At 52.4% G+C, this 12,162-nt stretch overlaps 2 protein-coding genes across 2 annotated transcripts in view; both read right to left on the bottom strand.

Moving 5' to 3' along the window:
• NXN (nucleoredoxin) overlaps window positions 1-12,162 on the bottom strand; it is a 158,984-nt gene that overhangs the window by 26,185 nt on the left and 120,637 nt on the right. The window contains exons 3-5 of the mRNA XM_060259015.1: window positions 10,821-10,954; window positions 10,023-10,123; window positions 8,026-8,132 (exon numbers count right to left, since the gene is read on the bottom strand). Coding sequence (XP_060114998.1) covers window positions 8,026-8,132; window positions 10,023-10,123; window positions 10,821-10,954 — 342 coding nt within the window. The remainder of the gene's footprint in view (window positions 1-8,025; window positions 8,133-10,022; window positions 10,124-10,820; window positions 10,955-12,162) is intronic.
• Window positions 1-12,162, bottom strand: part of GLOD4 (glyoxalase domain containing 4) — a 96,566-nt gene that overhangs the window by 58,264 nt on the left and 26,140 nt on the right. The gene's annotated exons all lie outside the window — the stretch shown is intronic.

The raw sequence follows: 12,162 nt of genomic DNA, 5'->3' as shown, positions 1-12,162 counted from the left end.
AAGAGCTATGGCTGACCCAAGGCCATTCCAACAGGTGCAAGTGGAGGAGTGGGGAATCAAACCCGGTTCTCCCAGAGAGAAGTCCGCACATTTCACCACTACACCAAACTGGCAAATGGAACCTCTACCGTCTGCAGCTCTCTACCTCTGACCACCTCTGACTACCCTGGGCTTAGGACACACAGCAGAGGGTGACCCTCACTTTCATGCCCCGTTCGTGGGGGTGGGGGGAACCTACATCATTTGGCTGACTTTGCTCTGACCCAGCAATGACAGCTCAGCTGGCAGCTCACATGGCAGGCCCCGAGTTCGATCCCCGGATCCTCCAGTTCAGGGCTCTCAAGGGCTGCCAAAAACCTCGCTCTGTCCGAGAACTGCTGCTGGTCAGGGGAGCCAGCCTTGGGTGAGGTATACCAAGGCCCTTCCCTGCAGGAGAAGTCCCACCTCCAGCTAGAAAAGTAAGCCCAGCGCTGGGCTGCAGGGGGGAGGCAGCGTTCCAGCTTCATACCAAGTCTCAGGGCTTTTTTTGTCGCAGGAACTCCTTTGCCTATTAGGTCATAAGAACATAAGAGAAGCCATGTTGGATCAGGCCAATGGCCCATCCAGTCCAACACATATATATATATATGTGTGTGTGTGTGTGTGTGTGTGTGTGTGTGTATGTATATACACACACACACACACATACACTGTGGCTAATAGCCACTCATGGACCTCTGCTCCATATGCTTATCCAATCCCCTCTTGAAGCTGTCTATACTTGTAGCCGCCGCCACCTCCTGTGGCAGTGAATTCCACATGTTAATTACCCTTTGGGTGAAGAAGGACTTCCTTCTATCCGTTTTAACCTGACTGCTCAGCAATCTCATTGAACGCCCACGAGTTCTTGTATTGTGAGAAAGGGAGAAAAGTGCTTCTCTCTCTACGTTCTCCATCCCATGCATTATCTTGTAAACCTCTATCATGTCACCCCGCGGTCGACATTTCTCCAAGCTAAAGAGCCCCAAGTGTTTTAACCTTTCTTCATATGGAAAGTGTTCCAAACCTTTAATCATTCTAGTTGCCCTTTTCTGGACTTTCTCCAATGCTATAATATCCTTTTTGAGGTGCGGTGACCAGAATTGTACACAGTATTCCAAATGAGACCGCACCATCTATTTATACAGGGGCATTATGATACTGGCTGATTTGTTTTCAATTCCCTTCCTAATAATTCCCAGCATGGCGTTGGCCTTTTTTATTGCAATCGCACACTGTCTTGACATTTTCAGTGAGTTATCTACCATGACCCCAAGATCTCTCTCTTGGTCAGTCTCTCTCTTGGTCACACCCCCTGATGCAGCCAATCCTCCAAGAGCTTACAATAGGGCCTGTAAGAAGAGCCCTGTAAGCTCTTGGAGGATTGGCTACATCAGGGTGTGTGTGGCCTAATATGCAAAGGAGTTCCTGCTACAAAAAAAGCCCCGCTCATCACCTGCAGTTCAACCAACCAACCACGCTCCCCTCGGGTCTCCTTTTCCAGCCTGGCCATCATTCTCTCTACCGTTGCCTCTTTCCTATCCCAACATTTGACAGACGCCTGCCCCTCACGGCCACCTGCCGCTCAGATGTCCTGGAATTGGATTTCTCCACGCGGGGCCAAAGGCCGGCTTTCTCCATTCCCTGCCTCCCTCTCCCTCCCTCTGCAGTTGCAAACGCCCTCTCTTCAGAGCCAGCAGCCAGTTCACATAAATTGTCAGGTCTATGACTATCTTCACTAGTAACAACTCTCCATTTGAACAAGATTAGTGCTTACTGTAAGACAGGATAGTGCCACTGGCAGGATGCAGGTGAGTGAATATATATATAGAAGCAGTGAATATATATAGAAGCAGTTATATATATAGCAGGTGAGTGAATATATATAGAAGCAGTTAGCCTAACTTTCTGGCAAGAGAGAAGTTCAATTCAAAACACTAGACTGTCACAAGGCGGGCATTCTCACGTCGCAGTATTCATTAGAAAAACACTCCCAACAGATACGGCTGACCCTGAAGGACAGACAGTGTTAGAGGGCCTAAATACTTTCGGTTTCCCAGCACCACAGCAGGTGTTTCAGCACAGGACAGCAAGACAATAAAGCGTTAGAAAATGGCAAAGGGATCTCGACATAAATGAGGAATGGGGGAGCTCCACAGTGCCCCGCGTCTCCATCTGGCCTGCTCTGATCCTTTCCTGCCTCCTTCCCCACGGACCGCCGCTCTGGGTTGGAGCATCCAGACCTGTGGCGGGCTTGGTGACCACTTGCCTCTTTCGGCAGTTGCCGCCAGACAGCCAGAGTTCAGCAATTTGGGGCTAGATACAGAAGATGCCCAGGGCTAAAGAAGGTCCAGATGCAGAGGATGAAAAGGAAGGGGCGTGAAGGGGGGGGCGGAATGACATCTCACTTCGTCAAGATGAAGCAGGAGTCAAGCGGCACCTTTAAGACCAACAAAGTTTGATTCAGGATGTCAGCTTTCGTGTGCTAGAAGCAGACTTCAATCAGACAACAGGGTGGAATGGCAAGCAGTCCTATATATAGATGGTGATGATATTGAATTTATATCCCGCCCTCCACTCCGAATCTCAGAGCGGCTCACCATCTCCTTTTACCTTCCTCCCCCCACAACAGACACCCTGTGAGGTGGGTGGGGCTGGAGAGGGCTCCCACAGCAGCTGCCCTTTCAAGGACAACCTCTGCTGACCCAAGGCCATTCCAGCAGCTGCAAATGGAGGAGCGGGGAATCAAACCCGGTTCTCCCAGATAAGAGCGCTGTGGCTGACCCGAGACCATTCCAGCAGGTGCAAGTGGAGGAGTGGGGAATCAAACCCGGTTCTCCCAGATAAGAGAGCTCTGGCTGACCTGAGGCCATTCCAGCAGGTGCAAATGGAGGAGCGGGGAATCAAACCCGGTTCTCCCAGATAAGAGCGCTGTGGCTGACCCGAGACCATTCCAGCAGGTGCAAGTGGAGGAGCGGGGAATCAAACCCGGTTCTCCCAGATAAGAGCGCTCTGGCTGACCCGAGGCCATTCCAGCAGGTGCAAGTGGAGGAGTGGGGAATCAAACCCGGTTCTCCCAGGTAAGAGAGCTCTGGCTGACCCGAGGCCATTCCAGCAGGTGCAAGTGCAGGAGTGGGGAATCAAACCCGGTTCTCCCAGATAAGAGTCCGCGCACTTCACCACTACACCAAACTGGCTCTCAACTTAGCTAACAAACATTCCCATACTAATCTTGCATACTAATTCACTGCCCACTTTCTCTATATTTAGGACTGCTTGCCTTTCCATCGTATTGTCCGATGAAGTGTGCTTCTACCACACGGAAGCTGACATCCTGAATAAAACTTGGTTGGTCTTAAAGGTGCAACTCGACTCCTACGTTGTTCAGTTGCTTCAGACCAACACGGCTGCCCACTTGGTTCTATCTTCAAGTCAAGATGGCAGAGATAAGAGGAGGAGGGATCTGCAGCTGGCCCTCCCCACTTCTTCACGCACACCGACCTCCATTATCCTTATGATTGTCCTGCAAGGTAGGCCAATAACAGAGAGAGAGAGTGGGTTGCCTGAGGCCTTCTACGGAGTTTATAGCAGACACAGGATTCAAACCAGGGACTGCAGTTGTGGCTGTGAGCACGGGCAGCTCTCGCCTCTGGCCCACCCTCTGCTGCTCCTTTTCGACAGGCTGTGATTGAGGAGCTTGGGTGTGGCTGCCGCAGCCGCTCTCACCCCCGGAGAGGGAACGGTTCCTTCTTGGCCAGAGATGAGAGCCGCCACAGGGTGGGGTCGTGGTCCCGTTTCCTGTCCTCAGCCCTGATTCAGCACGCAGAGCAACCCGCAGAGGAAAGGCCAGCGCTGGCTTTAGAGAAAACTGATGGCGTGGCCTCATTTGGAATGCTGCGTACCCCGCTGGCCCTTCCATCTCAAGGGGAGGCAGAAAAAGTAATTCAGTGGGCGAGGGAAGGCTGGAAAAGTTGGAGGCTTTTCAGTCCAGCTTTTTTTAAAAAAAAAAAGAGTAAAGGAAAACGTGAGGGAGGTTATCTACAATTGCGCATGGAGCAGAGAAAGTGAAGACAGGGGATCTTTCCAGAAGCCACTGGAGACAACGGTCTCTTGAAGACAGAACCTGAGAAGATTACCGCTGCAGACGCGGAGGCCTGGTTCCTGAATACCTGCACCATCAGGGGTTTTTTTTCAGCAGGAACTCATTTGCATATTAGGCCACACCCCTCTAATGTAGCCAATCCTCCAAGAGTTTACAGGGTTCTTCTTACAGGGCCTACTGCAAGCTCTTGGAGGATTGGCTACATTGGGGTGTTTGTGACCTAATATGCAAAGGGGCTCCTGCTACAAAAAAAGTCCTGTGTGCCATTATTTGTTGGCCTGTCCACTTTACTCACAAGAGCCCCGAGGTGCAGAGTGCTAAAGCTGCAGTACTGCAGTCCTAAGCTCTGCTCACAACCCGAGTTCAATCCCTGGCAGAAGCTGGGTTTTCAGGTAGCTGGCTTGAGGTTGACTCAGCCTTCCATCCTTCCAAGGCCGGTAAAATGAGGACCCAGCTTGCTGGGGGGAAAGTGTAGATGACTGGGGAAGGCAATGGCAAACCACCCTGTAAAAAGTCTGCCATGAAAATGTTGTGAGAGCAACGTCACCCCAGAGTCGGAAACGATTGGTGCTTGCACAGGGGACCTTTCCTTTCCACTTTACTCAGCTCCAAGGAAGAATTTCTTACAATCTAGGCCTTAGCACTGTATCGGGAAAAGTTATATTTTCCCTTGCAGATGTGGAGCCAGGGGTCTCAGAGAAGGTCGGCCTTTTTGTTCAAGCAGCAAAGAAGATTCGAGCCAAGCTAGCATCACGATAGGCCAGTTAAGATTTTAATTAGTATTTAACAGAAGGTTATGGGAGTTTTCCTTGTCTTATGATGTAAGTTTTAAAATGCAACTTTTATAGCGCTTTAGTTTAGTTTTACTGTACAGTGTCATATTGGATATTATTTTCTACTGCTTGTAATGATTGTTGGCTGTATGCAATAAAACTGAACTGGAACCATTACACGGGGGGGGGGGGCAGAGAAAGTGGAGGGAGGGGTCTTTCTCCCCGCATGCCACCAGGAGCCTTTGGAGATGACAGTTTCTGAAAGACAGAACATGTGAAGATTCCTGCTGCATAAGATCCACAGTCCATCTAGCACTGCTTCTCACAGCGGCTGAGCAGACACCCCAGAATGCCCACAGCACGGGCCCAGAGAGAGGTCATAGAGTTGGAAGGGACCTCTAGGGTCATCTAGTCCAACCCCCTGCACAATGCAGGAAACTCACAAACACCTCCCCCCTAAATTCACAGGATCTTCATCACTGTCAGATGGCCATCTAGCCTCTGTTGAAAAACCTCCAAGGAAGGAGAGCCCACCACCTCCCGAGGAAGCCTGTTCCACTGAGGAACCGCTCGAATAGTCAAGAAGTTCTTCCTAATGTTGAGATGGAAACTCTTCGGATTTAATTTCAACCTGTTGGTTCTGGTCCTACCTTCTGAGGTCACAGAAAACAATTCCACACCATCCTCTATATCAGGGGTCCCCAATCCCCGGGCCACAGACCGGAACCAGTCTGTTAGCAACCAGGCTGCGCCTCCTCCCCACCCTGCAGCGCTGCACAGCCTCGGTGCCCTGCCCCCCCCCCCCCCGTGGCACCACCTACCCCCTCCATTTTTACAATTTTAAGGCCCAGCAAGGCACAGTGAAGTGCCTTCTGAGCTCTTTAAAGGCTGACCCCACCCCGTCGATCAGCTGATCAGTAGGGAAAACTGCAGCAGCAGCTGTGAGCGACCCGCTGAAAACCAATTTGGTGTCACCACCCAGCTGGCCCTGGGGCTGCGGTGGGCGAGCCAGCCTTGGGGCCGGTCCCTGGTGTCAAAAAGGTTGGGGGCCACTGTTCTATATGACAGCCCTTCAAGTCCTTGAAGATGGTGATCCTATCACCTCCAGGCTAAACATCCCCAGCTCCTTCAACCTTTCTTCGCAGCACTCGGTCTCCAGACCCCTCACCATCGTCGCCCTCCTCTGGACCCGTTCCAGCTTGTCGATATCCTCCTTAAAATGTGGTTCCCCAAACTGAACACAAGACTCCAGGTCGAGGTCTTACCAGGGCAGAGTACAGCGCTACCATCACTTCCCGTGATCTGGACACTAAAATTCTGTTGATAAGAGCCCAAAACTGCATCGGCCTTTTTTTGCCACCGCATCACACCACTGACTCGTGTTCAGCGTCAAAACTTTTCCTAACTGTGGCTTTTACATTAAGCAAGTTTGGCCACCCCCGGTTTTTTCGTCAGTGTGCGCCCAAACCATGGACTTAAGCATCTGCAGATGAGCCCCCATCTTATTAAAACATAAGATTACTGGGCAACCAAAAGATGAGGATCCTGGCCCCTGAACGAAGGAGGGAGGGGGATAAGGAGCGAGCTTTCTCCTCTCCTGCAGTGAATGGAGGCATTCTGGCACACCCCAATAAGCTGTTTGGGTTGATTCACATCCCCCTCCCCTTCCTTTCCCCTTCAGCACACCCCTCCAGGGCATGCTGCCAGAAGTCAGAGCTTTGCGTCACCCTTCCAATCAGGACAGACTCTCAAAGCTGCATTTTCTTTCAGCGTTACAGAAGAAGAAGAAGGATTGCAGATTTATACCCCGCCCTTCTCCCTGAATCAGAGACTCTTGAGTGGCTCACAATCGCCTTTAACTTCCTCCCCCACAACATGCACCCTGTGAAGCAGGTGGGGCTGAGAGGGCTCTTATAGCAGCTGCCCTTTCAAGGACAACCTCTGCCAGAGCTAATGGCTGACCCAAGGCCATTCCAGCAGGTGCAAGTGGAGGAGTGGGGAATCAAACCCGGTTCTCCCAGATAAGAGTCCGCGCACTTCACCACTGCACCAAACTGGCTCTCAGATCTACGACAGATGTATGGAGGACAGGCCTATCAATGGCTAGTAGTCATGGTGACGAAGGGAATCTCCATGTTCAGAAGCCCCTAAAACACCAATGCCAAGAGGCAATCTCAGTGGAAGGCCTCGGCCTCTATGTCTTGTTGCTGGCCCCCCAAAGGAACTGGTTGGCCACTGTTTGAGACAGGAGGCTGGACTAGACAGAACACAGGTCTAATCCAGCAGGGCTTTCTTGGAGGAGGAGACTGGATTTAAATCCCACCCTTCACTCGGAGTCTCAGAGTGGCTTACAATCTTCTTCCCTTCCTCTCCCCACAACAGACACCTGCGAGGTGGGTGGGGCTGAGAGGGCTCTCACAGCAGCTGCCCTTTCAAGGACAACCTTTGCCAGAGCTATGGCTGACCCAAGGCCATTCCAGCAGGTGCAAGTGGAGGAGTGGGGAATCAAACCCGGTTCTCCCAGATAAGAGTCCGCACACTTCACCACTACACCAAACTGGCTCTCAGAAGCATTCCTGAAAACTGATGCAAAGTAGGAAGACTTTGGTAGGGGAGAATACCCCCTCACTCAAAAAAGTTGATGCTATGAGAATTAGGGCCACCTGCACCCCTGTGTGTTCAATCTTGCAGCTCTGCAGTGTCTCACTTTTCTCCACAGGAATGAATGGCAGCCATTGGGGAGAAATCAAATGGATTTAACATGCTTCCCACCTTTGTGGTCTCTGGTTCCCTGAAGAAAGGGGAGGCAAGGTAAGTAACTTTCCTCTTTTCCCCAGCAGTCTTCCTAACTGGAGCCGACTTCCTTTCTTCCATAGAACTTAATGGGAGTCATAAAGCACCCAGCTACTTCCTGTCTCTATAGCCCCACCCCCTTCCTCTACAGAGCTCCACCCTAGGGACTGTTTCTTAGTTGTGCTCAAGTGTAACACAGAAGCACACCCCCAGAGATCCACTTCATCCATATATCCAAGGAAACCCATGTACAAAAATGAGCAAATGGGAGACTGAAAATATCCCAACCGCCAACTGGAGGGGCAGGAACATGTAACAAAACTGTGCTTTTTTGCGTACCTTGGATGCCGTAGAGGCGGTTCAGACGAGAACGCCTGGCTTCGTCAGCATACGGGACCGCCAACCAGGGCATCTCACTGAAATACTGCTTGAAAGAGTCCTCCGACCTGCAGGGTTCAAAAGGAGACAGACTGGCGTCATGGATCCAACACCGAACCAAACCCGGATTTGCCAATATGCTGGCAAAGACAGCAGGATTAGAGCAGGGGTCTAACATGTGGCTCGGAGGCCAAATCAGGCCACCGGGGGGCTCCTATCAGGCCCGGGAGCAACTTTTACAGAACAGAGATCTCTTCGGTTCGCAACACTGTCTCTGCTGAGTGGCAGCTCTCCAACATCTCCAAGATGTTGTGGACCTTCTGTGTGTAAAAATCCAGGTACTCTACCCCACGCTGCAGCCACTGTGATTGGCCCTGTCTGCACTTCTTCCTGGATTCTGCAGGCTTCCCTGCCCCCATCTTCAAAGTCCAGGCTGCTTTATGGGAAGGAGCTTCGGCCTGCTTTTGGGGTAAACCAGGGGTGGAATTCTAGCAGGAGCTCCTTTGCCTATTAGGCCACGCACCCCCGGTGTAGCCAATCCTCCAAGAGCTTAAAAGGGGTTTTTTTTGTAAGCTCTTGGAGGATTGGCTACATTGGGGTGTGTGGCCTAATATGCAAAGAAGCACCTGCTAGAATTCCACCTCTGGGGTCAACAATATTGACTCAGCTACCAATTGGCCGCTACAGCCCAACCTAACAAGGAGGGCAACGAACCGGATCCAAGGAAATCTCAGAACTGGCACTCGCTCACACCAGCGCTTCCGTGTGCATCAAAACCTCCCACCCTCTGGCTTCTGCGATTGAAGACGCGCTGTCATTTCCTTAGGCACCCTCCTCTCTGAAGGCTTAGGGGCCGGAAACTTGTGTAACTTGTTAATAAGATGAAACACAGAGGTTAGCAGGAGGCCAAACTGGACACCCGATGCTCCACCGCGAGCACAGAAATCAAAAGCGCATCCTGACCCCTTGTTTGGCATCCTGCACCTTCTCTCAATGCAGTGAGCAAGCCCCCTGCCAACCCCCCCCCCCCCGCACCTAGCCAAAGGTAACTTCCTGTTCACCCCTGGCCTGCAGCCAGAAAATTTTAGTTGCGGGGGGGGACCCAGAAAATAAAATTTCCGGTGGAGGATCCCCCCCCACTCTCTCTGCTGCTGCTCTGGTGCCCCCACCCCCCTCCGCGGCACCTCCCCCTCCCTCCCACCACCCACCTGGTGAAGCTCCCCAGACTCTTTCAAGGACGCCTCCCCCCGCCAGCTTTCCAATGCTCAGCAAATTTAGCACTGCGAGGGTGGGGGGAAGGATAGCGACCTGCTAAAAAAGCACCCGCTGCCCCAGCTTCACCGGGTGGGAGGGGGAGGTGCTGCGGATGGGCCACGAATGCGGCAGAGAGTGCGGGGGCACCAGAGCAGCGGCCATGGAGAGAGCAGGGGCTGAGAGAGTGCTGGGAGAGTGGGCTGTCAGGAGGGGCCATACAAGTGGAAGAGGGGGGTTGGATGGAAGACAAAGAAGAAGAAGATATTAGATTTATATCCCGCCCTCCACTCCAAATCTCAGAGTCTCAGAGTGGTTCCAATCTCTTTTATCTTCCTCCCCCACAACAGACACCCTGCGAGCCTTGCGTTACAGAAGAAGAAGAATTGCAGATTTATACCCCGCCCTTCTCCCTGAATCAGAGACTCTGAGTGGCTTACAATCTCCTACATCTTCTCCCCCACAACAGACACCCTGTGAGGTGGGTGGGGCTGAGAGGGCTCTCCCAGCAGCTGTCCTTTCAAGGATAACTCCTGCAAGAGCGATGGCTGACCCAAGGTCATTCCAGCAGGAGCGGGGAACTGAACCCGGTTCTCCCAGATAAAAGTCCGCGCACTTCACCACTGTACCAGACTGGAGCAGCTGGCCCCCACCCCCGTGGCTACAGGCCTGGTTCACCCCGGACCTCACCCCAAAGCAGCATTTACCTGTCTGCACTAACGAAGACGATCTCGAATTTCTGTCCCACGTCCTTGATTTTCCGATAAGATTCCACCAAGACACGGGTGAGGCTTCTGCAGGGGGGGCACTGCAAAGGAAAGATGTTACAGTATTTCATCGAGTCAGGCTCATCAACAACCAATGGCCTGATTGCTTCCTGACTGGGGGAAGGCTTTTGGTAAGCTGGCAAAGGGTGGGTGGGTGAAGGTCCACTTCCTGGGCCTTTGAGTGCAAAGAGGTAGGCTGCTAAAATGTTCACTTTGCCAAGCCTTTCCCCACATTCCCAACACCAGGGGTCGTTTTGTAGAAAAATAGGTGGCAGAACTCATTAGCATATGCCACCACCGCCCCCAGACAAAAGCAATCCGATGCAAGAAAGGAGAGCCCCGGGTGAGCAAGGCCTGCTTGGGCTGGCTATAGATCCAGCTAGCCCAAGCAGGCCTCACTTGCCTGGGGCTCTCCTGGGCCAACCCCCTCCCCCTCAGTCAAAAGGCCAGCAAGTCACCTGCTGCCCAAAATCACATAAGAAGCGGAGAAAGGGTGGTGTGGGCTTCTCCAAGAGGTTAATGAAGGCTGCTGGGGGTGTGGCAAAGCCCCTGGTGGCTGGCTGGCTGGCTGCACACTCTCTCCTAATCCAGGGATTGTTATGCAGCTGCATCTACTACTCAATGGACAAGGTAGGTGGGGAGGAAGAGGGGGAACCCTCAGAAAGGTTCAGGAGCTGGGCTCCTGCTGAATCCGGGGCCTGCCCAGCACCCAGCTGAGAAAGCCAGGCCCCGACTCACCCAGTGTGCAGAGAAGTAAACGCCAACGTAGGAGCCTTCCAGGGTGCTGCTGTCCTGAGACTGGCCTTTATTTTGGACCAAGGGACCTGCGATGACCTCTTGGAAAGGGCGGGGACCCCACGGGAACTCCAGACCTGGCACGAGGACAGGACAGGAAAAGAGACAGTGTGACGGAGTGACCTGGCCAGTTTCTCCTGTTCTCCAAAGGAAGCCGTGACGGCATTCTTCACAATGCAGCATTACCAGGAGACTTCTTGTAGAAAAATAGGTGCTGGAGCTCATTAGTATATGCCGCCGCCCCCCACCAGCCAAAAGCAACCAGACACAAGAAAGGAGAGCCCCGGGTGAGCAAGGCCTGAAATCCAGCCAGTTCAAGCAGGTTTTGGGGCTTTCCTTGGCCTCCCCTCCCCCCCCCCACCAGTCAAAAGACCAGCAAGCCACCCGCCACCCAAAATCACATAAGAAGTGGAGAAAGGGTTGTGTGGGCTTCTCCAGAGGTGCTGGGAGGATGCTGGGGGTATGGCAAAGCCCCCTGCAGCTGGCTGGCTGCCCCCTCTCCTAACCCAGAGATTGTTATGCAGCTGCACCTACTACTCAATGGAGAAGGTAGGTGGGGAGGAAGAGGAGGCATGGCATCAGAAAGTTTCAGAAGCTGCACTCCTGTGAGCTCCTGCTGAATTCAAGGCCTGAGTGTTACCATCTGCATCAATTTCCATACGTCCTGCCATCAAACTGGTCAGCTGCAGAACCCCTGCACTCACCACCCCCCCTGGGAATCTCAGCTACACTTTAGATGACAGCTTCCTCCAGCAGGTGACTGGCCCACTGTGAATTCCTCAGTGGAAGCCACAGAAAGCAAATGTTTGTTTTTTTCCCCCCCACCCTGGCTCACAGCCAATGTCTGGAGGCAGAGCGCATGCAAACGCGCGCATCAAATACGCAAGAAGCGCAAAACCATGAGCAAATGGAAGGGGGGGGGAATCCAAGCAAGGAAACCACGACACACCGTAAAAGCATCAGCAGTAAAATTTTAGAAACGCAATATACAATTCTAGCAGCAGTCCCGTCAGCTGCAGCTAAGAATAAAACCTCAGTAGCAGACTAACAAAATGAAGGGTTTACGGCCAATAAAACGGAGAGTATCAAATTCTGCAGCAGGTAAAAAGATCCACTAAATCAATGGGGGGGGGGGGAATCGAGCCCCAAGCCTGCAGCCTGCTCAGTTGAAGTAGCAAATTAAGTCGGGGAGGATCAAAACATTAGGCAAAAAGAGGGGCAAGCAGACAGCGGTGGGGAGAGAATGCCACAATATTTCAGGTAGATGCTCAGCACTGCAACCTGA

Source organism: Heteronotia binoei, chromosome 18 (genome assembly GCF_032191835.1).
Source record: "Heteronotia binoei isolate CCM8104 ecotype False Entrance Well chromosome 18, APGP_CSIRO_Hbin_v1, whole genome shotgun sequence".
Taxonomy (NCBI): domain Eukaryota; kingdom Metazoa; phylum Chordata; class Lepidosauria; order Squamata; family Gekkonidae; genus Heteronotia; species Heteronotia binoei.
The sequence above is the reverse complement of the archived record's forward strand: the minus strand, read 5'-3'. Positions and strand labels throughout refer to the sequence as shown.